Consider the following 25,507-nt stretch of genomic DNA (forward strand, 5'->3'; position numbering starts at 1 on the left):
AAATGCATGAGCAGTAACACAATTTACTCCTCTCTGTCAACAGGCTTCTGTCATCATGCCTTCACCCCACTGCTCTGTTAATTCATCTGTAAATATGACCTACTAGCTGGTGCTAGTGATGATAAAATGCACAACAACGTCAAAATGTGACGCTATTAGAAGCGTTAACGTGCTTCACTTATCAATACTACAGGCTTTATTCATTTAGGAAACCTTACCAATCAAAAACAGGACGGAGTCAGTAAATAGCAACACATGCAGTAACATTACGTTATCTTTATGTTACTGCGAAAACACGGTCAAGTTCAATTTAACACTGACAAGCTTTTGCCAAACACACATTAGAAAGGACTGACAGTCATTAGACAGAATGTGAAGCTCACGTTGCTTTGAAAAGTGCTTATTTAGTTTAACTTGCCAAAAAAAAAGCGATTATATGCAGTAAATAATTCACACTAGGTTGAAAGTTAATCCTAAGAACCTGCACAAAACGTTAGGTTGTTCTGGATACTTTACCTAAAGAGTTGAACCCACTTCCCGCACATGAAGTCTCTGCTATTTTAATGTCATCTATGGACATTCAAAATAATACAACACTATTCCTTCACATTGACCTCTCTTCCCACATTGTCGAGTTTCAAGTTAGCTTGTTAGCCTTCATTGGACATTGATGTTTGCGCGCACATTTAAGCAGCTTTCACTCGGCCACTTTAGCCCTCTGCTATTCCGTATAGTATAGTATAGTTATAGTTATTATAGTATAGTTATTCTAAAATGATGCTTCTGCTGAAATGTCAAAATGTGGTTTCATAAGTGATTTAGAGAAACTTACCACAGTCATTCGATAGAGTAAAATGGCGCGGTGGTGAAACTGGTAGTCCGTTTGAAGGAGAAGGAGAAGGAGCTTACCAGAGTACAGAGTACTTTAGAGTACACTAGTCTTGTATCAGTGAACATTTTCATCAACACTGTGCAGCGTTTTACTCTTGCTGTTGTTGTAATAACACTGAAATAGTCAATGTACTTTGACACTTTATATTTTACACTAACAATTTTAACTCTGAATATTTTCACCAACACTGGGGGATATATTGGTTGGAATTACTCTTGCTGTTGTTGTTATAACTCTGAAAGAGTCAATACACTTTGACAATGCATATTTAACACTGGGGAATTTACTGTCTGTGTTTTGTCAAAAAATGTTATTAAAATTCAAGACTCTAATGATTACAGGTGAACTAAGCAGGTTCAGATCAAATTTTCTGTCGATTTACTAAACGATTAATTCATCATTAAAATTTGAGCTCAAATGTGAAATAAGTAGATATTTTTTTCAAATGTTTTCTGTAGAATATTCATCGAAAAACCACAAAAAAATGCTACTTTTGAGTCAAAATGTTGCTTTTAATGTTTGGATGTACAATCTATTTTGAGATTTTGTTTACAAAAGCTAGAGGCACATTGTATCCAAAAGTAACTGTAATATGAATCCCTCATTCTGTATGTATTATTCTGTAAGGATCAAAATGTTCTTTGTGAAGATTGAACAAAAAGCATTTCAATTGTTGAGGGGCATCAGTTCCAATTAGTATTAAACCAGTTAGGAAAAGTGAAAATACAAAAATGACAGGGATATTTTTTGTCCGCTCATATAACATTTGTTGACATCACTTTGTAACAAAAAAGGGAGACAGGGACAGGAGCCAGTAACAGAGGAAGGGAGAGGGAGGGAGGGAGGGAGGGAGGGGGTGTAGGAAGACAAAAATAACAAAGGCATGTGTCTGTCTCTCCTTGCTATTTTCCACTCCGTTACATAAAATCCCCCCTTCCCTTTTTCCCCAATCCCTTCCCTCGGCTCGCTCGGCTCCTCCCCCCCTCCCTCGTCATTGGTCAGCTGGTCTGCTCCACAAAGCCACAAACTTGTTCTAGCCTCATCCAAGTGGCTCAGAGTCCACTGAGGCAAAGAGGGGGATAGCGGGGAGGAAGAGCAGCAGCGTCGGCAGCGAGCATCAGTCACCTTGGGGCAGAGGGCGAGATGATCGGCAGCCTCTCTGCTCACCTCTCACTGATCATCTCTCATTGATTCATCTCCGTTTACTCTCCAGCAACATGAGCTCCTCGCCAGCCAACCTTCACGGCAAACGCCTGCCCTGTGAGTCATCTTTCAAAACTTCTAAACATTTGATCATAGTTAGCAATAATAGTTAAAAAAGTTAAAAATAGTTAAAATAGTTGTTGTTTTTTTCTCTGTCTGTAAATATAATATTTCAGTTATTGTTGTTTTTTCTACTGTTTTTTTTTATTGCTTATTTATAATACTTGTTTTATTTTATTTTTATTTTTTATTTTTTATTTTTTATTTTTAATTTTTTATTTTTTATTTTTTATTTTTAGCTTGTCTTCTTCTACTATGTCTCTTGTGTGCACTTTCTACGCTGTTGTAAGTCTGCAAATTTCCCTGCTGCGGGACTAATAAAGGATTATCTTATCTTATCTTATCTTATCTTATCTTATCAGAAAATCATCTTTCAGTTCAGGTGGATATTTTGAGATTGTGGCCACGTGGTGGTTGCTCCATTAACACAGTTTGAATTTGGAGATGTAGAGCGGGGCATTGGGGATGAGAAAACGAGTCTCCATAGTTGGTTGTCAAAAGTACAGCACACACACAGATTAAGGCAAAGACACAGAAACTCAAGCTACAATGAAAGCCTTTCCAATTGTTGTTCTATTTCATGTATTACCTTTTAACGTGTCAGAAATGCCATGTCTATATTATATCAAAAGGTTTTAAATGAATGCCAAGTAAGGAGCGTTTGGAGTATTCTTCATTTATGATGGACACCAATTGTATTAAATTGCTCCATGAGGCATACGCTGTGTGTGTGTGTGTGTGTGTGTGTGTGTGTGTGTGTGTGTGTGTGTGTGTGTGTGTGATATATAATGTAGAAGCTGGTGTGACAGCTCAGCCAGTGTGTTAAATAGCTTCTGTGTTGATGTTGCCTGAAGTGAATGGTCCAATTGCTGCACCAGCCAAAAATCAGACAGGAACGTTGAATCATCACCCTGAGTAATAAACCACTAATACCAAGTGAATAGGTCGCACTCTCTTTGCAAAGGAACAGGGATGCATTCCCACACCCACACACACACACACACACACACACACACACACACACACACACACACACACACACACACACTGAGGCAGCCTTGGATTAGGGCCACCGCAGGCCTCCAGACAAAGATCTCTTATTTCTAATGGGATTGTGCCAGCAGATCTCATCAGAGTCGACTGACTGCAGCTTGTTGACACACCGACCCAGATGGAACACACAAGAACCGAAACTGAATTAGTCCCAGCGAGATCAGTTTGTGATTCCAGGAGGCTAAAAAGGATCAGGGCTGCGACTCCAGAGAAAGACGTCTCCCATCTGTCGCTCTGCCCAGAGCCTCTGTGCCTCTACAGTCCGCTCTGTCACATTTTGATTGTTGTGCCAGAGAGAGAGGCATGTCGGTGTGCTGTGGAGTGAAGGACCGGCCAGCTGCTTAGAGCATGTTACAGACAGCAGGGTGTTGGGTGGAGAAAGAGTTGTTCCTATTCTCCATGTCTTCTTAGCTCAGTCCCTTTGACTTGACCCAGATAGGAATGAGGAGTAGATTCTGTTTAATGAGCAAATTAGTGAGGTAAAAATCCATAACATGAACCGTCATTATCTTTAATGGATCACAATCGGAGGGATCTACACAGTATGTATATCTGCTGTGCTGCTCTGCTATCTAGTCATTGGAGCATAGCGCAGACATGAGTGGATACAAACGGGACCAAATTGATCCACTTCTTTTTGTACTTCTTTTACCCGCCATTTCTTCTGAATTTACAGTTTTGACAGTTGGATTCACACTCTTTCACTCCTAATGTGTTTCTATTGAGCACCTCTGCATGGCTACAGCTACCATTGTAAACAATGATGTCATGTCTCAGAGCTGTTGAGGTAGGTCACATATCTAGTGGAGCGAAGCTGTAAACACAATTTCACCATATAAAGTTGCTAGGGTGAACTTGTTAGTAAACAGTTGACTAACTACACATCTAGCAGATACAGACAAACAATAAGATTTATTGTCTTTGAATCGCCCTTGTAACCACCTGATGAATGTTAGTTCAATATTGATGCTTTTTTTTAACCTCTGTTTATGGTTTCAACTAAATCCTGAGTATAAAACCTGTTTTTTTAGCAGCTAAATGCTCCGCTATGTTCACCAGCTAGTTACTTTTTGCTGAAGATAACTGCTTCCTGCAGCAAGAACAACTCTTTGGGAGTGTTGAACCAAAACATTGGCGCTTAAAGACAATAAAACGCTCTGAAGAGCTGAGGGAAAATGTAGCTCAGTAATAATTATTTTTGTGTTTCATCGGTACAAGTGACCCCTCTCACATTACATATTTAATGATATTGTAAAATGATTTATTAATAGCAGCTTTAAATTAAACTATTTTACAACCGCGAAATAAGAAGTTTAAGAAAACATTATTTCCCAAACAAAAAGTTACTACATACAATGTGGACGAGGCTTTGAAACAACATTTAGAGCTTCATTTTGGAAAATTTTAAATTAAAGACAATAAAGGATTATTGATGGCTGATAACTTCTTTCCTTGTTAAAGCAGTTGGCCATGATTACAGTTGCAAATTTCCAGCAATTAGGCCGCAGTTGTTGAAAGTGAAGTGTGATTACCTAATATCAATGCCCATAAATGTGAGAAAAGGACACATGCGGAAAATACACCGATTATTCTATTATAAACAACGCTGTGCGGCATGTCACATGTGGCTAAATATAGTCTATGTGAGTATGATTATATTAAACAGCCATGCGTAGAAGGTTTACTGAGATTCCCATCAATTCAACGGTCTAAGCTGTGCAGCCTGGGGACATAGACCAGCTCCTCTCATTAGTTCTCTAACAAATCCATCTACTCACTGTTCAGCTGAATCCTCCGTTTGGTCAGTTAATGATCTGGAGTTTGTTCACCGAGGCGCTGGTGTCATCATTCCTCTGACTATCAGAAATAAAACAAAACGAAAAAGTTGGGAATTTAAAGCTGCTATAATCAATACGTTTATATTATACACCTGTGTGGGTGTACAATTGCAATTTAAACTAACAATTAAATCCATCAATGTAGAATAAAACAAAAAAATGACCAAATAATAGAGAAGAAATACACTTATAGCACAGTCACAGTGCATTTAAAAGTTTCCCAAAATGTAATAAACAAAATAAAAAAGATAAACCCAAAAGTATATATATATATATATAGTTCAGCTATAACGTGGTTTGAATACTTGTACCGTATTTTCCGCACTATAAGGCGCACTTAAAAGCCTTTAATTTTCTCAAAAAACGACGCCTTATAATCCGGAGCGCTTTATATATGGATTAATTCTGGTTGTGCTTACTGACCTCGAAGCGATTTTGTGTGGCACACGGTGCTCTGTCAAAATGTTTTAGTACGACTTTGGTAAACTACAAAGCCGCACCGCAGCAGCATTACGGCTACCGTAGTCAGGAGCGTCGCGGAGTAATACATACTGTGCTTCACCATAATATTACAGTGTGTGTGTATAAGGACCCAACATGGCTCCTGTCAAGAGACACGCTTACGACGCGGACTTCAAACTCAAGGCTGTCAGTCACGCAGGAGAACATGGGAATAGAGCAGCTGCGAGAGAATTCAACATTAATGAATCAATGGTACGGAAGTGGAGGAAGTTTGACTGGCTGACTGTTTTGTTTCGCTTAATGCGCCTTATAGTCCGGTGCGCCTTATATATGAAAAAAGATCGAAAATAGACCATTCATTGACAGTGCGCCTTATAATCCAGTGCGCCCTATAGTGCGGAAAATACGGTACTCTTATAAACTACATACATTTTTTGTGATCATGATAACATGAAGGAATCATTGTTTACTCTATGGCTTTTCCTCGCTACAATAAATCATGATAAAACAGTGTTAAGTCTTTTGTAACCAGCGGCATCTGCGCCTCAACCTCAACAAACGTGAGATATGTCTGAGACTGTGTTGAGTCGAAGCAAACGTTCCCACAGTTTTCCCAGCTGTGAAAATAGCTTTAAAAAAGCCAGCCTCACAAACACAGAGAGAGGCAGCTGATCCAGGGACAGGAATGTGTAGGAGCTCTAACCTTAAGCCTTACAGAGAGGATGTACTTGGATAACCTTCACTAGACAATTCAATGTTGCAGTGTAGTTACAGATTTAATCATCAGTCATCACTCCAGAAGCACTTTGATTTTACTTTAACAAGAGGAACAAACCAATTTACACCATTTTCTTTATTAGAAGGCCTCTGTGATGATAAATACTCCAGGTAGAGAGGATTTTTTTTTATTAAACTTGTTTAGCATTGATTATATTGCCCTATTAGAGCTTTGAACATTATTAAATGGTTGGCCTGCTTGAATATTAATAGTGTCTATCTTATTCTACAGTTTTTTAATAGTTAGTCTGGGTAAGAGGATTTGTAAATGGAGAAGTGCTTTTGTCGGCTGGTGAAGCCTACTGTGTTAATCAGAACTCATGACGGTTTGCTTGTGGGCTTATGGAGGACAGTGGGACAGGACACTGACCTACAAACAGTCCTATTGTGAGCCTGGGTGTAATCCAGGCAGCGGGGAAGGAAGGAGAGGGTTAACACTGATGTCATTGTTGTCCTGACTGGACTGGGCTGATGGGGCTGGACACTGCTTTGTCCCAGCGAAAAAACACAGATCTAATGCAAATGACAACATACACATGCATGCACTGAGATATACAGACTAGACAGACACACAAGCACACATCAACTACTCCCATAAATAATTTAATGGTCTTGAAAGTGGAGCCCAGTAAGTGGCAGGTTTTTGAAGAGAAAATAGGACTTTTTATGGAACCAAAAATAAAAGTGTGCGACAGAGCAAGTGCATCATCTCCAAAGATATTATCGTCCATTTTACCAGCGTGGCTGTTCCACTTTAGTTCAAAGCATCATGTGCTCAGAGGAATGAGGAAAAGACACAAGCAAAGCATGTGAAGGAACGGCAAATATATAGAATAGAAAAGTATCACATGGGAGAAGTAACTTTACCTTCAGGGTGTGCTGACCATTATTTTGTAATGTCTGTGATAATTTAGCACATTGCATTCATAGTTGCGTCTCTGCTCTTGCTGTTAGAGCCGTATAAATCTTTTCTACCTGTAGCCAAACAGCCGCTCCACCATTCTTCACTGAGACACCATTAATTACTGTAACAGCCCGAGCACGGAGACTGATCCACTAATGACCAACTGTAGACTGTTAACTGCCTGCTGTTGGGGTCATTGTTGTGCTTGAAGGGATACGGAAGAGACTCTCAGTTAAACTAACAAGACATCCTCTTTAACTAATGAGCCCGTGCAGAATTTATTCTCTCTATCCTCTCCATCTCTATAACCCACACCCTTGTGTTGACTCACTTTTGGCTAACCTCTCTCCCGTCATTCTCTGGATTTTTTAAGACATCCTCCTCCTCTTGTTTTTAGCTTTCTTCGTGTTACTGTCCTCCTTGACCCTTTCCTCCCTCACTCTTGTTGCTGCTTTTCTCCATCTACAGCCACTCTCTCCCTTCTTTTGCACCTCTCTCTCTCCGTTGACGCAGTTGAGTTACCCATCTATGGGACATAAAATTGCTTCTCTAACAAAAAGTGCTTAGGTTGAAAGGGCAGCCAGTCCGTTCCTAGTGGCTTCAGCCTAAACAAGTGTTACCTAAGAGTTTCACATCTGTCCGAGTGTTTAGGAGTCTTATGATGATTTATTCATCAATAAGTAGAGTAGTAACACATTTTGTTTTATTCTATGTTTGATTTTAACATTTATTTTTGTTTATTTATGGATGATGTCATGGATGTAATTTTGTGTCCTCCCTACTGAAAATCATAATTGCACATTGTGGCTGGGGCAACACATGGAAGTATGTTACACCGCCACCACCACCACCACAGCCATCTAAACAGGGATGACCTCATCCATTTGTACAAGGAAACCACTTCTTAGAAAAAGCCTTGGATTGGATGAATAGACTCAGGCTGAGAGTCTGGCAAACTGCTTCATAATCAAAGCATAGGAGGAAGTGATGGTTCCCACTGGGGTTTCTGTTTAACTAATGTTTACTCAGGGGGTTATAGCCATGAGTTGCTCCTTCAACCAACAAGTGTAAAAACAACTGGATCATCTGGAGAGGCAGTTGTCTCTGCTCCGTTCTGACCTTCACTTTCCATGTCACAAGGGAGCCAGCCAGTGAGCTCACATTTTCATTTAGCACAGTGATGGGCTGATGGCAGCCTGTGAGCGACACCGAGCCCTCCTGCTATTCCTTCATTTAGCCTTCAGATCAATGTGTTGCCTCTGCTGTTTGTGAAGTTGGTGCTTCTAAAGCGGCGTTTCAGGTTCCCATCCCTAAAATTGTGATAGTGGAAAGAAGCACATGATACTCAGATAAATAGATAGATTGATACAGAAAGTGACCTGATTCTTAGCATGTGTGTTTCATTGTGTAGAATATAGAGACAGTAGAGCATTGGTAATCATGTGGGGATGATGCATTATATCTGACACGTCTGCTGAGAAGTCATGACGCAGTTTTCAAGCGAGTTTGATTGAAGCAAAAAGAAGGATTTCCTGTAAATGGCATGATGTCTAAGGAGTGCAGTCCAGTCCCGTTCTCTTACATCTGAGCCTTTGTCCGGCTCTGAATGGGCTCTTTCTCTCTGTGCCTTCCTGAGCGGAGGATCCTGGTTTGTCTTTATGTGGGGAGGCAGAGTGGCACGCATACATGTCAGGCCCGCTACATCTGTCTCTATCTTTCTGTCTGTTCCAGTCATTCTGCATGTCCAACTGGGTCTGAACCCATGACCTTTTTCTTTCTCCCGTCCCTGAGGACTCAGAGGACTCAGTGGAAGGAAGGAAGGGGGAGACAGAGAGGATAGTGAGGGAGACAGAGAGAGAGAGAGAGAGAGAGAGAGAGAGAGAGAGAGAGAGAGAGGCAGGCAGAAAGATAGAACGTTTAACATAAAGGAGGATAGAGAGAGAGAAAAATAAATACAGCAAAAAAGACAAAGAAATACTGAGACCTGAGACAATAAAACAAAAAGGAAGACAGAGGACAAAAAGACAAACAGGAACAAAGACACAAAGAGACAGAAAGATGGGAAAAGGAAAGACAGGCCGAGCACAGCTAGAAAGAAAGAGAGAAAGACAGAAAACATAAAGATAGAGGAGGAAGACATGAAGAGAGAGTGAAAGACAAAAGGGACAAAGGCATAAAGAAAGAAACACATACAGAAAGAAAAAAGTAAAGAAAGATAGAAAGGCAAATAAAGAAAATGTAATAATGGCATAAAGAAAGAAATACATACAGAAAAAGAAAGCAAAACAAAGAAAGAGAATCAAAGAAAGAAACACAAAGAAAGAAACACATACAAAAAAAAAAGACATAAAGAAAACATCTCTTGATCAGTCACAGGCCGTTCGACATCTTGTGGTATGAGACTAAATTCTTCGGGCTGTAGAGGACTGTACATGTGGTCTCATCAGCAGTAGACACTGTGGTCAGGCCTTTCTTGTTGAAAGATGATTTTCCCGTGTGACTGGTTGTACTAATCAGAGGTCACCGGGGTCGTCCGCGGCCAGGGAAGCCGTATCGATCAAGGTGATTCACTGGAAAAAAAGAACTGGATAGGGAAGCAAAATCAATGCGAGGGTATGCATATGGATGGCTAACCTTTGGCTCACCACAGGCCCTTAGCCTTTAAGTGGAACCAATCAATGCTGTGATCAATCAGTGTTTAGAGCGGGGGAAAAAACTACAAGATAAGCAATTTGTGTAAACCTGAATCATGTCATGACAAGCATAATTTTCTTGGTTGCAGCACAAACATTCTATTCAAGTCCTGTGTGACCTTCTTTTGAAAAGTAAAGAGCTGATAGTCATTCGTCCAGTACAAATCCAGTGTTTTGTTTGACGCTATGTCCTCAAGTTGTCACATTAAACATGGAGCTACTTTCATTTAGACACATGCGTCAAACAGGCAGCTCCTGATTGTGACTGACATCTTGCTTTGTCAGCGCTGCTCCCTTTGCTTCCGAAAGACTCCGTACACACTATAGTGTTTCTGATTGTGCAACAGTGCAAGAAAAGGGACGCATCACACACTCACACAAACCTGACAACATCTACACTAAGACACAGAAACGCTGCAAACACAAAATGCCATAAAGACGAGATTAACAAGATTCAATTGCCACCTCACTTTTCTTAGTGAGTTGTACCATGTCATGGTAGTTGTACCATGTGACTGGCTTCACTGACAGAATCCTTCATTGCATAATTGTAATCATTTACATCACCTCCTACACAGACTTTCGGTCTCTGCTTGGGAAAGAGCAGTGATGGAAATTTCTTTAAGAAGGTGAAGTGCGCCAATCAAAGTCAATGTACAGGTTTCCAGAGGGAGCTGCTCCACATCTGATAAATTGCCTCAAGAGATGTCATTTGAGTCAGAGTCAGTTGGGGCTGAAGTTTGAAGATGAAAAAATCTGGTGATGAGGAGTTAGAAAGAGTTGGGCCACCAGACGGCTCCTCATCTCAAGCTACTAGCATAACATACGGGAATTTCTGACCAAACTGTCAATGTTTGAGTTGAAATGTGGGTAATGTAGGCACCAGGTTTTGACAAGGAAGAAGAAAAAGACAATATATTTGGCTCTGCTGCATTGATTCTGATCCTATTTGGTTTTTGAATTCAACAAAGTTATAATTGTGCAATGCTAAACCGGTGCACTCTTTTAAGATTTCAGAAAAGAATCCATGAGGATGTGATTGGGATTATCTCATCTTGGGTCTGGAGACTACAAATCTAGAAAGCCTCAGTTGTAAATTAGGTCTGTGGAATTTGAAAGATTTCGGCCTTTACAAGGCAGAGAGACTCAATTGAAAGATGCCATTGAGCGGCATTATGGTTATCATAGGGTTGAGCATTTCTGGAGCCTGACCCATACTAGGGACTTAAATAGTAGTAATAATAATAATGGTATCAGTCTCTGCTCCACCAATTTTGACCAAATATTATTTTCAAATTGATTTCTTGCAAGGCCTCAAACTCTCTGGAATGTACCCCATTAAAAGGGAGAAAAGAGGATCTTTGTCAATATGTTTTGCTCTCTTGGAAGCTATAATAAAGAAGATACAGTAGAAAGCATACATTTTATTTGTGAAGGATGAAGAGGAAGGAGGTTGAATTAGGGTGAGATGAGCTGTTCTGTGAACGGAAGGATCTGATCTTGTCCGACAGGCCAGAGAAAGACATATGACTTTGGTTTATCAGATCATTTTATCAATTCTGCTGAATAAAAACAAAACTAGCCAGTCATGCTGCACAGTTCTATTGATAAACACAATATTAAGCTAAATAGCTTGTTATGATCACTAACAATGTGTCCATTTACATGATCAAACAAAATGTAATTGGACAAGACACAGTGATGCTTTTTTTTTTTTTGTCAATTTTTTCAGCACAATAGTTTTAACCAAACACATGCAGTTAGAGTATGATAACTATGTTAGGGCAGATATTGTCAACTCGTCACCTTTTGCTGTCAGTTTGTCTTTTGGGAATCCCGTCTATATTCCGGGTTCTGTCTCACAAACACTGTAAGCCCAGAGGTGCAAACCCTGGGGTTTGAGTTGTCCTTTACTCCTCTTCCCTCCAAAGCTGTCTGCGTGTCCGATCCCAGAGCCTACAGTTCCCTGCACCCAGGAGGCAGGCTGTCAAACAGGGCAGAGCAGAGCTGCAGTGACAGGCGAGTGTCCTAATGTCACCACAGGCTTGTGGACATGACTAGTGGGGAGGACTGCGCTGACGCAGCGCTCCAAGGGTTGCAACTTGTTGCTGCTTTAAGCAACTTTGCAGCTTTACCCTGACTGCAGCAGTTATTAAGTTACGGCTATAGCGCATTATGGTATAGCTTGTCTCAACGGGACTCTCTTCATATTGTCAGAGATAACAGACAATCCCTAGAGTTGTAAACATCCTGAGCTGGATGTCTTATTCCTCTCCATCACCATCAGTGCTGAGTATGTATAGAGCTGCTTTGACTGCTGCTTTCAACACAGGCTGGATAATCTTCACATTATTCCCAGTTAAGACATGGCTTGAATGCCTCATCCAATTAGCTCAATCCCTGACTGCAGGTTGTAATGGCTCCTCACAACTCAGGCAATGATCTAATGACATATGCAACATATCAGTTCTAAGCTAAGGGGAAACAGAATAGAAATTAACTTTACAACTAGAAAGGGGAACTCAGTAGAGTGCAGATCTACACCAGGTGTTTCTGCAAGGACCACTACTGTATTGTGCGATTGAATGAATACAACCAGAGCTGTAAAGTCATCGCATAGTACACTTCATACAGGTTAGCCAAACACAATGACAAAATTAAAACAATAAAAGTGAGCCACGGAGCAACACCCGAAGGTTGTACAGTGTGTACCGTTAGTTGGATTAGACAAACACAGCGTCAAAAAAAGTATTCGCCCCACTGTGTCCCTGTCCGCAGTCTAGAACCTGATGCGACATTGCACTAAGCTGTATTATAATACAGGTAATAAATGGTGTTTTGAGAAATTAGTCTAACACACTAATCATGAGAGGTCCTTGAGCATGCAACAATAACTGGCCACCAAAAATATTGCGTAGTATTCTGCAGCAAAACGTGAGATTAGCCGTGGACAGACACTCACTCAGTCATGAGTCAAGCACATGACCACACACATAATCTTTCTCGCCTGGGGGAGATACTAAAAGACTGCAAAAGTGTTAGTGCATACTCAGATTATGTACAGTAGCTGCCTTTCATGCCGAGAGTTACATAAGAAGAATGATATCTCACATGTCTGTAAGGTAAATATGAAGCTACAGCCAGGAGATGGTGAGCTTAGCTTAGTTTAGCACAAAAAGTTGAAACAGGGGGAAACAGCTAGCTTGGCTCTGTCCACCTACCAAACCCATTAAGGCTCACTAGTTAACAAGTCAAACTTCATGTGTAATGGTATAACTTGTTGAAAAAAGTAACTGCTTGGCAATTTGACATGTGTCTTCAGACCGAATTCAAGTATTGTTTCCTTCTCAGTGGAAGAAAACAGCACTTATAGTGTCAGACATTTACAGTCCAGCATTTCCCCTCTCTTCATTCCTCTTGCAGTCACCCTGCTGCAGTTCGCCCATCTGACTTGCACTCAGCTTTATTGCAATGATGCTGATGAGGGGGGAAATGGGATTGTATGGTATCTCAAACAAGATCAAATTAGTAAAGGACCTGGCAGCTTGCTTCGCAAATCAATCTGTGGATCTGTGGACATTTAAGTGTGTGCATGCTAGTACATTGTGGATGTTTGGCAAGCTTGTTTTATCAGCTTCCTGATAAAAGAACGAAAAAGCAGCTTGTCAGTGAAAGTTGAGTGGAAAATGTAAACAGTTGATCAAAAATATATTTTCATAATTGAGATATATGTGACCAACTTTTCATACCTCTCCCAAAAGTCCATTCAAAACAGATTCCACCTTCTTATGTCTCTCACTTAAAGCTCAATGGCTCCCCCTTCTGGCTACCAACATTTGACCCCTGAGTGACTGTAAAATGGGTCTGAAACTATGTGTCATATTATACAACACCATGTTATCTTACTGCCTAGCATACCTACTTCCAGAGAGGATGAACTGGTTTGAAAATGTCCTCGTATGGTGCGTGATTGTAATGCAGCTTCCAGGTAACAGATGTTAGTCTTTGCCTGACCTGGTATCTTACTTCCTGTCCTCCTTGTTGCGTTTGCCAGCGGAGACCGAGCGAGGCCAGAGGCTCCAAGATGTGGACTCAGCACAGCAGCTCAAGCTGAGAGAGAGACAGCGTTTCTTCGAGGAGGTTTTCCAGCATGACGTGGACGTCTACCTGTCCTCCGCGCACCTGTGTATCCGAGACTATAAGAGGCGTGAGTCGCAATGCTGGCATTTTTGTTAACCCATGCACAAATATACGCTCATATACAGATGCACATCATTTCACCGCTTCCCCTCTCCTGCAGCTCCAATTGGCAGCATCTCGTCCATGGAGGTGAACGTGGACTTGCTGGACCAGATGGAGCTGATTGACATCCCTGACCAGGAGGCCTTGGATGTCTTTTTCAGTTCTGGTGGAGAAGACGGAGTGCTGACCTCCCCGCTGCCAGGTATGAAAACCAGAAAGAGAGCAGAGATAACAAAAAGCACTGCGCAGTTACATCCCTAACAATATTTTGTATCTGACTCACTCTCCTAGGAAACAACAACAACAACGAAGTCATCAGTAATGGACTCTTTCGACACGTCCTTGAAGGTCTTGATGCCAAGTCCCGCACGTCCTCCACGTCGTCAAACTCCTCCTCTGACAGTCAGACCACCAACGCCAACGGAGGAGACACCCCCATTGTCAGGTCGGAAGATGAGGAAACGCACACCAGCACAGTCAAGCGAAGAGCCGTGCCTCCAGAGATTGAGAGGGTGAAAACTCAGACTCCATCTTCCTAGAATGCATCCTCTCCACAATACTTCTCCACCTGCAGCGCGGTGACTGACACCGCAGCCCGGGCAAAGAGTGGACTCTGGGATGCAAGCTATTTGAAGAGGCCTCTCAGCCAGGACACACTGGCGCTTATAGCTGCTTTCAAACTTCCCTTTGATTTATGAGTTGTGTTCTGTGTGTGTTTTGGAGGTGGAGACTGGGAACTGTACATATGGAGATTTATTAATTCTCACCCGTTTCCATTTATGTTTTGGCATGATGTGAAAGATAAGATTTGCTCCCCGGTTTCTGACCTTACGGGACTTGTTGCTGATAAATGATGCTTTTTTTACAGTATTAACACAACCCAGGGCAGTAAAGCAGTTACTAGAAGAATACAATGATGATTGGGTGACTTGAGGTAAATTTGGCAATAGAAGGCTTCATACTGTTAAAAGTTCTGTATTTGAAAGCAACACATTTCCTGCCGATGCAAAATTCACAGTTTTCTAGCTCCAACTTTAAATGATTCTCTAACAAGATATCTTTGGTTTAACAATAAAGGAAGAGAGGAAAATGTATTCATTTGTTTCTATAATCAACAAGACAGTTCCTGTTTTTAGAAAGGCGTTTTGAAAAACTTGGCTGCTTCCATGGAAGCTTGAGGAGGCTACAACCAGAACCTGTAGGGCGGCCTCATGAAAGGCCAAACACAGTTTTTACGTACTGAGACCATAAAATGTATGTTGAATCACATGAATCAAATATAGGGGTGAAAATAAGATTGAAAAGATCTACTTACCAGTCTCGAAACGAAAACAAAAAGTCCCTTCACTGCAAGCATTGTTAAATTCTTAAGAAATCCGCATGGGCAAACAGTGAAACGTCAGAGGGAACACGCACGCACACACACACACACACATTATTATACTTCATGCGTGGGTGTGTAAAGAAGAGGGGGCAGGGTCTTGTCCTTCCTTTGTTCAAAAGTCATAAAAAGCCAGTCCTCATACACTCTCACAGTTGGATTTACTAAACACACATCATGCTCTGCTTCATCCTCCTGGTAAGTAGCAACACAGACTTCAAATCTTTTTTTAAATGACTTCAATTAAAGTTTGATGCTATTACTTTATTTTTATAGGTGTCAATTTCTTATTAAAGTCAGTGTTGCTTAAAAAAGGAATATAATCTTTTTTGACAATATGATTTTAAATGATAAAAAATTGTACATTACATTACAGTCATTTAGCAGACGCTTTTATCCAAAGCGACTTACAGGAAGTGTATTCAACATAGGTATTCAAGAGAACTACTAGTCACCAGAAGTCATAAGTGCACTTATTATTGTAATAATACCACAACAACAATAACAATAATAATAACATTCAAAGGTTTTTATTATTTATACAAATCTGTCACTTTGTTCCCTTTTGTTTACAGTGAATATTATTTTCAATCAGAATGCTGTGTAGGTCAATGTCTTGCTACGGAGTATAATTAAGCCTTTATTAGTCCCACAATGGGGAAATTATTTCTCTGCATTTAACCCATCCCGGAGGAGCAGTGGGCTGCAATGAAGCGCCCGGGGAGCAACTTGGGGTTAGGTGTCTTGCTCAAGGACACCTCGGCATGTTGCCGGTAGAGGGGTTTGAACCACCAACCTTGTGGTTACGGGACAAGCGCTCTACCTCATGTGCCCCGTAAAGAGTGTAAACAGTGTTTAAAGCTAGGGTGGGCGAAAACAGCCGTTGAGATTCCGTCGCGTGCTCTCTGGCCTCTCCCTGCCAAGCTACCTGCTGTAGCTCCTCCCACCGAACGTCAGTTATGCGCGTTCATGTGAATTCAGTTACATTGATAGGAAGACGAAACACGCAGGGACGCACCAACGTCGTTGCCAAGGTGACCGGACAGTCCCACAGCCAATAAGAACGGAGAATCGGAGCCTCGCTCTGATTGGTCAAAGTGTACATGAGCGGTGGCAATTTTTGGGTGCGGCCCACAGAGGCAGGGGAGAGCAAAGTTATGAGCAGATATTCTCAGAGCACTTCACCTACATATAGCTGACTGGCTATTAGGACAGTTTTGCCAAATATTACAGTAAAGAAATTAATTAATTAATACCCACCCTAGCTTTAAGTGAGTCAGTAGTGTAAAACTCACCTCTTTGATACAAGAAATAAACAATACTCAAACAGGAGTTGGTCCAACATGGTCAGACATGAGGTGCAGCAATCCACTGTGATATTATCACTTCTGTGGAAATCTCTGTGCGTGTGTACTTCTGAACTGGTTTCCCAACCTTGCAGGTCGAGTCTAGTGGAAATAAACATAACTCAAACAGCTGAAATAACAACAACAATTGTTCTTTAGAGTTTTGATGTGACGACACCGTGCTTCAGGTTTGGTTGGCTGCTTGTCTTTCAGGTTTTTTATTCATCAAGTGCAACATGCTCACAGCTACAAAGCCGTCACAGAAGGTGGATCCTTGACCCTTTCACTATTGAGGAGGAGCATCCAGGGCCCTTCCCTTATGTCCTGGGCAAGGTGAGAAACCATTCAGTCAGCACATAAAGATTTAGATAGAAAAGCCAATGTATTCATTTTCAAACTCAAATACCAAATATTGTCAATTGATAGACTTATTGATTATATTAAAAACAGTTACAAAACACCATGGCAGATCATGTTATTTCATCATGAAAATGTATGAATGACAAATAAAAAAGTTTCAGTCCCCCTAAAGCTAACTGAAAGTGTTTGGTGCTTAAAGATAAATGTAGTGGAGACCAATGGACGACACTTTAAGCTCTATGGGGAAGGAGTGGATGAGGAGCCAAAAGGAGTTCTCTCCATTCATAAGGAAACTGGCACCGTGTCTGTACACAGGGCTGTGGACTACGAGACTAAGACAATGCTTAAGGTTAGACTCACATAACACACACAATCTATTAAGAACTAGACAACACCTTTCTTTTATATACTGCTGTAAAGTTCTACACACTGATTAGGGATGCACAATCTGTCATATTGGTATTGGAATAAATAAACACATTGAAAAATTGTCAGACTTCTTTTTCAAAGACTGCACTCTTTGAAAAATATATACATTTTTGGTAAAAAGGAAAATTAATTTCCGAAAAAGCCGACAGAAGGGTCTACAATATGGTTTGAAGCATACATCAAAGATATGTCAAACTGATCAAAAGTGAAAACAGGATAGAAGCTAAAGCCTACAGATCACATTGTAAAAGTGAATCACCTGGCCATCAAGACAGAAGGAATTAAGGAGCAAACTGTTCCTGTAAAGCCGGGTAGGTCTTTATCTGTGACAATCATTCAAAAGCAGCATGTATTATGATTTAGAATACCATTCAAAACTAGCGTAGCATAGAAGTGCTGATGCTACGCTTTGATTGGCCAGTTTGCATTCGAGGGCGGGGCTTAGCGAAGAGCCTGTTGAACTTGATGAGCGAAAAGTTGTCTGGGTAACTTGGTATATCTTTTAGTATTGTATTATCATTTTTTATTTTTTTAGTATTACTATGTTAAATATTGTTTCACTCCATATCATATTACAATATCCATCAATTTGATCACATTTTCTTCTTTGCATTGAGACTGAAATTGAGTCACATCTTCCAATCCGTAGCTGAGATTTGAGGCCACAGGGAACGATTTGCAGTCTGCCAAATTAGGAGTTGAAATCTCCATATTGGACATCAATGACAACCCACCCCGCTTTCAGAAGGATCGGTATGATATCAGCGTTAATGAGAAAACAACACAAGGTAAAGACTATAGTAAAGAGTACTTTTTTTCATCTCACAATGTCTAATATGTGCACGCCTTTCTTGTCACTTACCAACAGGCTCATATCTCCTGACTCTGGTAGCCTTTGACAGAGACAAGAAAGATACGCCAAATTCAACATTCCACTTTGAAATCAAATCTGTGGCTCCAAACCCTCCAGACACCAAGTTCACCATTGATAAGTCTGGATCTATCTCATTTAATGGGTGTTTAGACCATGAGGCAAGTGTCTGTACTATACAGTAAATAAGATTGTACTAGCTATTCCTGTTCTGCAAGGACTTCACATAGAGAATGTAAAATGTGGTATGTATGCAAGGGAATGCAGCAAGCCTGCTTTGAGCACTGTCTGATTCCATGTAAATGTATGATAAAAAACACACTTGTGAGGCAGAATAGTTGATCACTTTTTTATATACATGTGTTTCAGTGACTGAATGATATTGATATTTCAAATGTAATGGATTTATTCATATAAAAACGGATTTACCTGAATTAAAATCACTATAGAGCAATAGTGATAGTGAAAAATGATTACACTACTTTTTAAGAATGCAAGATACACTGATCATTAAAGAAGAAAAAACGTACAGGGACTGGATAAGGAACTCAGTTCTGTATACTATAGCTGTAATCTAATTCTTTTTAAATTTCTTGCATTAAGGTGGCTGAAATGTTCACAGTGGTGGTGGAGGCCAAGGACCATGGTGACGTAGTCAGTCTGTCCAGTTCAACCACTGTTGTCATCCATGTGGAGGACGGCAACAACCACCTCCCAACCATCACCGGACAAACAGTAAGCAGTTGCTGGTTAGCAATGTCTACACAACATCAACTTGATTTTAGCAAACAGTTCTACATGTTTTTATACAGACATGCAGTAATCACACCTCTAATCTATGATGCTAATGTACTGTACATGTTACACTTCACATGCTGCTGTTGCCATTTGAAAATATGACAGGAAATCATGTTGTAGTCTAAACATTTATCTTCCAAATTCTATAATGTTGGGCATAACATTTTTTTTAACCTATTTTCAATTACTGAAGGAAAAGAGAGCTACTGTATGTAGGAGGTTAATACATTGTCAAGTTATTTCAAAAATATGTATTCTTATTGTTAGTATTATTATTGTCCATAAGGACTTATGAGCTAACAAACAAACCAAAACAGAGAAATGGGTAAGTAGAAATAAATAAAGTAAAAAATACAAATGAAAAGGTGAAACAATAAAGAACGGGAGAGGAATTCATGCTGTACGTTGGAGTTGCATAATGACTTTACCAAAAACAAATCTACTTTTTTAATTTCATTTTATTATATAGTAGAATTATTTTCAATAAGTGGACGCAATTTTTTCAAATGCCTTCATCAGTGATTCAATATTATATAGATGTTTAACACCCAAATATATGACATTATTTTAAGAAGAAGATGGAATATATACAACAGATATTTCAGTGCTATGTTTAGCCAGATTATTTTACACTAATATTAAATACTTAGCTGCTCTCTGAGTTCGTAAACGGACAGTGTACTCGACTTTCGTAAACTCCCCTCTGCACCTTGGATTCATACTATAGGGCTCTGGCAAAGTAAAAGAATATGAGACCGGGACCTCTCCTCTGCGGGTGCATGCTTCAGACAAAGACACCCGAAACAGCGCGGCATGGAGAGCCAAATACACCATTCAGGGTGACGAGAGGGAGCACTTTAAAATAGAAACTGACCCAAACACCAACGATGGAATCCTGACAGTGATAAAAGTAAGAAATGCTTAGCTGCATTCTTTACTTTACAGTCACACCCATCTTTAGTCAGATATGTAATTACAACACAAATGTTTGTCACAGTACGTCTGCTTGCACTTGAGGTTTACATGTTTAAGTGTGTTGAATTGAATTCAAAAATCTTTTAAGAATGATACAGAAAATAAATGAAAAATTAAACATAACTACTGTTTAATTTCAGCCAATAGACTTTGAGGAGAAAGCACAAATGGAGCTGACCATCTCAGTGGAAAATGAGGCACCATATTTCTACTGTAAAGTGAGGGAGAAGACGCACTCAGGCCTCTGGAAAGTTGACACCAGTAAAGGTGATGATGATCCTCAGCCTCACTCTGTCAAAGTCATCATCCAAGTTGAGGATACCAACGACCCTCCACTGTTTAGTGTAACTATCAAAGAGGCCATGCTGGAGGAGAACACGCCCATTGGAACCTGGGTAGAGAAAATGACAGCTGTGGATCCCGACTCCAGTCACGCGAGAGATTTTGTGTAAGAGGCTATGTTTATGGTCCATTTTGTTGGTTTGTTTGTCGGCAGGATTATGGAAAAAACTACGTGCCTGATTTTCAGCAGATCTGGATCAGATATACGAATAATTTTTTTACTTGTAGAAACTGCCTTGGCGAAGGTCGAGTGATCTTTTTTATAATATGTGCGAGCTCTTATCTGGGACCTCCTACACTAAAGCAAATTGTATTTGTCCTCAGGTACAAGGTAGGAAATGACCCTGCTGGCTGGGTGACGGTGGATCCACACACAGGAGACATCACAACATCCAAGACCCCAGATAGAGAATCTCTTCATGTCGTTAACGGCATCTACACCATCTTACTGCATGCAGTGGATAATGGTAAGACTCAACGTGTTGCTGACTGGCACTGACACAAACCAATGAGTTGATATTGTTATGACTGAGGAAATGTTTCATTAAAATCCCTACTCCTTTGTCGCAGTATTTTAGCCATGCTATAGCCACATGGCTCAAGGGATGACTTTGGTGATCCCCTGACTTTTCCTCTGGTGCCACCAGCAGGTCATAGTTTTCACTTATTCTGTGAAATAACTTCAAATTTGCTGGACGGATTGGCACAAAATGTGTGGTACAAACGTATACTTTTCCCAGATGATTAACTCCAGAGGTGGAAGGAGTAGCTTACCACATTATTGTCCTAAAGTAAAAGTACTGTTCCTTAAAAGAAATTACCCTTAAGGAAAAAAATATTTGTAAAAATGTATCTAAGGAAAAGTAAAAGGCTGGTGGCATTACATATATACAAAGGGGGACGCGAGGTTGGTGGTGGTGGTGGTGTGTGTGTGTGTGTGTGTGTGTGTGTGTGTGTGTTGTGGGGGGTATATGATACTACTTTTGAATTAAAGAACATCATAAATTGCATCATATGTTGACAACTTACGCACAAGTTGAACAACAAGACCCCTTCTGTTCAAACCAAAAGACGGTCACTCTGCAGTCTGTGCATACAACTGATTAGCAATATAAATATAAATCTGCCCTCCTCAGTGTAGCCTCACAAGAATCAACCGAAAAGAGACTAAAGTCAGACAATTAAGATAATAGATAATAAATACAACGAGCTAAAGACACCTCGGCACCTGAAACTTCCTTTTAGAATCAACAGCATCATCAAACATCACCAAAGCAGACAACTTGGACACGTAAACGACATAAAGTTAACAACAGGAACACGCGTAGCTACGTTGTTTACGTTCTCGTCAGGGCTCAGCAGTGTGTTGTGGCACTCACCTGTCTGAACGGCACCGCGAAGTCCTCAGACATCTGGTCCAGGTTCAACTTCTACACTCGTTTATTCTCAGTTCATCGGTCTCTCTGTCCCAGTATAACCAGCCCATCGGCCTCCCTGGTCCCTGGTCCCACTCTTCTCCTCACACACCTCATTGGAGGTAGAAGTTCCCCAGAGTATCCACCATGGCATGTTAGCCGGACACAGTTATCCATACTATTACATTACAGTCATTTAGCAGACGCTTTTATCCAAAGCGACTTACAATCAGTAGTATATTACATATCATTCACCCATTCACACACTGATGACAGGCTACCATGCAAGGTGCCACCATCAGACTCTAACTAACAGTCCACACCGATGGCAAGCCTTTGGGAGCAACTTGGGGTTAAGTGTCTTGCCCAAGGACACATCGACTGCCGAAGCCGGGTATCGAACCACCGACCCTCTTATTGGAGAACTACCTTGCTCTCCACTACGCCACAGCCACCCACAGATTACGAACATCGTGGGTGTGTCAATTGGTGTGCTCGCCAGGCGGTTTATATAATCATAGTCTTTATTCAGAGTGTTTTCATTTTTAAACTATGACAAGGTTCAATAGTGCTAATTATAACCACACCCAAGATGTGATCCATAATTTGATTACTCTGGAGGTGCTAACAGCTCCGACCCCTGAACCCGTGACCTCTGCGGCCGGTGAACTCAAACCACTGAAATATTTAATCATTTTCAGAGTGTCACACCTTTGGACACTCTTCCCTGCTGCAGATGCTGATTTATGTCCTTACTTATGTTCAATTCCCACTCCCATTATCAGGATTATTTTTATGTGACTTTTGTTTTGTACTCTGTAACGGAGCGACTTCAGCAAAGTGCTTGTGATAAATTGTGGCCTTAGTAAAATTAAAGATTTTAAAGCACACAAAAAAATGACTTTGTTCACTTCCAACCCTAATGACTTTGGTTATCATCTGACTTTTATTCTAGCACCATCATGAGAGGTTCACAATTGTGGTTTAAGGTGAAATGTCTCAACATCTGTTGGAGGGGTTGCATGAGGGATTGCCATAAAATTTGCAATGCATATTAAAGCACCCCTTTAAAGATAGTTGTAAAAATAAAAAACTTGGAATAACTTTGGTGACTTCTGGTGCCACCATTGGGTCAACATTTTCATTTCTGACCAAATACCAGCAATAAAGCCTAAACTTCCAATTAGCTAATGTAAGCATGCTAATCTAAGGTGTTAAAAATGGTATGAACATGATACCTGCTTATCATCAACATGTTAGCATACTGACCTTAGTGGTATTCTTGGGTTTTTTTTCTATCTTGGACAGGTAAGCCACCATTGACAGGTACAGCCACACTGAACATCCACGTGTCTGACCAGAACGACAACGTGCCTCAGCCAACACTGGACTATGTTGATGTGTGTTTGTCCGACGGCCCCACCACCACCAACATCACAGCCTTTGACCTGGATGATAGTCCATTCGGAGGGCCTTTCACATTTGAACTGCTGGGAGATGTCAACGGAAAATGGAAACTGAATCCCTCATATGGTAGAGACAGCAATGATATGAAGTGAAATATTAGGGCAAACATAAAAAAAAACCATTTCATTTTGTGATTGTCTCTCACAGGATACATAGCTGGCCTAGTGAAGGAGCCCAGTGTGTTTGCTGGCCCACATACAATTGATCTGAAGATCTCTGACATGCAGGGAAAGTTTGGCGTTTATAACCTCAGTGTGACTGTATGCGACTGCTCTGTGAATTCCACCTGCCGAGGACGCGGAGGCACTGCCACAAAAGCCGTCTACGGTGCTATAGGCATAGTGTTTGTCTCACTGTTGTTACTCCTGTGTAAGACATTCAATTGTTGCTTTTAGTTAGTATCAGAGGATACCGTAAAATTGTCACAATTCTGAAAACTCACTTCAAGTTGCATTTTGGCGTCTCTGTCTCGTTGACAGTTCTACTGATGGCGGTCTTCATGTCCTGCAAAACAGTGTTCCACCCTTTAGAGATCAGTGATTCCTCTAATTCAACCATCCTCGTATCAAACATTGAGACACCTGGAAGAGACTGCAAGGTAACTGCTTAAAAACATTGGAAAACAAACCTGTGATACTTTTCCAGATTTGTGTTCAGGCATAAATCAGTGTTTTTTCCACCCAAGGTACCTTTCCTGGCACTGTCCACTGATAACATGCACTACCACCCTTCTAAACGGCAACACAGCACATCTTCAAAAATGGTGGGAAAATATGGAAATTACGTATACAAAGTTTTTGATTAAATTGCAGTAATCTTCAGATCTTTGAGGGGCACAATGCTGGACTTTTAAAGGATTTTCTCACATATTTTGGCAATAAGTATTGATAATTCATAATTCTAATCATCAGTTTTATTGGTCATGTACACACACAAACATGACATTTCTCTTCTTCATTTAACCCATCCCTGAGCAGCAGTGGGCTGCCAAGAACTTCAGAAGGGAGAATGTTTCCTACCGAGTCAATGACAACTGTAACCAGGTAATGTGCACTTAATGAAGTTCAATTATCAGTTAGAACTGTGCATGCAAATAATTCCTGTATCACTTCTCTAATCATAGGAGGCTTGGAATTATCCAATAGCCAATGGCCACCATCGCAACCACCAGGTAGACAGTTGTTAGAATTGTGAGCATTACTGTGAGGAAGCAGCTGAAGAAACTTTGTTAACTTGTTCTTGTACAGATTGATGACATGAGCACAATGGATTTCCCCTACAAAAGGAACGCAAGCTCTTCAGTGGACACAGCTCTCCTGGCCCTGCTTAAGGAGGTTGGTAGTGCACCTATAGTATAGTGTGCTCTGCAGCGTAAGGCACTGTATAAGCATGCATCCATGCGCCTGCAGCAGAAGAATCACTGTTTGGTAAGACTACTTCTTTTTTTCCCCACTCCTCCTGCAGAGGCTTTCTCACCAGACAGGAAGATCTGATGAAGTACTGCCTCACCTCTATGCAGACGAGGGTGACTCGGACATCATCTCAGAGCTAGATAACATCGACATTCCTGACGAAGATTCATTCGAGAAAGTGCTGGAAGTCTTGGGCCCCAAGTTCATGCAACTGGCTGCCATTTGCATGCCACCACATACACAAAAGCAGTGAAACAAAATGGACATTTTTGAAACCATAAAAGCCGGGGTTTTAAGGTTGATGGATGCAGATACATACTGAGAGAACAAAGTAATTCTGTTAATTATATGTTATTTAATAGCAACTGTTACAAAGTCCTCCACAGTTTTCATTTTACAAATAAGAAAAATAAAGAATAGCTGTCCTCCAAAAGCAATTTGGAGTTACATTTGGACAGTCACGTAAACAGAATTTAATATATTTAGCAAAATCAAAAACTACATCGTGTGCCTGCTGGCCCCATTCAAAAGACAAATTCCACATAGAATTTTACCAAGCCAACTGCAAATTAATAAATTTGCTTCCA

At 40.7% G+C, this 25,507-nt stretch overlaps 2 protein-coding genes across 2 annotated transcripts; both read left to right on the forward strand.

Annotated features, from left to right (window-relative positions):
* Positions 1 to 1,949: 1,949 nt before the first annotated feature.
* LOC129106281 (dysbindin-like) lies at positions 1,950 to 15,205 on the forward strand. The gene is made up of 4 exons (XM_054617664.1): positions 1,950 to 2,152; positions 13,937 to 14,089; positions 14,183 to 14,326; positions 14,416 to 15,205. Exons 1-4 carry the CDS (start codon positions 2,110 to 2,112, stop codon positions 14,661 to 14,663), a joined length of 588 nt encoding a protein of 195 aa, XP_054473639.1. The 5' UTR covers positions 1,950 to 2,109; the 3' UTR covers positions 14,664 to 15,205.
* A 477-nt stretch (positions 15,206 to 15,682) lies between these two features.
* Positions 15,683 to 25,184, forward strand: cdh27 (cadherin 27). The gene is made up of 16 exons (XM_054617306.1): positions 15,683 to 15,703; positions 17,065 to 17,184; positions 17,411 to 17,560; positions 18,290 to 18,428; positions 18,509 to 18,672; positions 19,115 to 19,246; positions 20,037 to 20,219; positions 20,425 to 20,732; positions 20,951 to 21,093; positions 23,350 to 23,574; positions 23,656 to 23,877; positions 23,988 to 24,106; positions 24,194 to 24,271; positions 24,486 to 24,551; positions 24,756 to 24,842; positions 24,973 to 25,184. The coding sequence occupies exons 1-16, from the start codon at positions 15,683 to 15,685 to the stop codon at positions 25,171 to 25,173; spliced, it is 2,358 nt and encodes a 785-aa protein (XP_054473281.1). The 3' UTR covers positions 25,174 to 25,184.
* Positions 25,185 to 25,507: the final 323 nt, after the last annotated feature.

The sequence above is a fragment of the Anoplopoma fimbria genome, chromosome 17, assembly GCF_027596085.1.
Source record: "Anoplopoma fimbria isolate UVic2021 breed Golden Eagle Sablefish chromosome 17, Afim_UVic_2022, whole genome shotgun sequence".
In the NCBI taxonomy this organism is placed as follows: Eukaryota; Metazoa; Chordata; class Actinopteri; order Perciformes; family Anoplopomatidae; genus Anoplopoma; species Anoplopoma fimbria.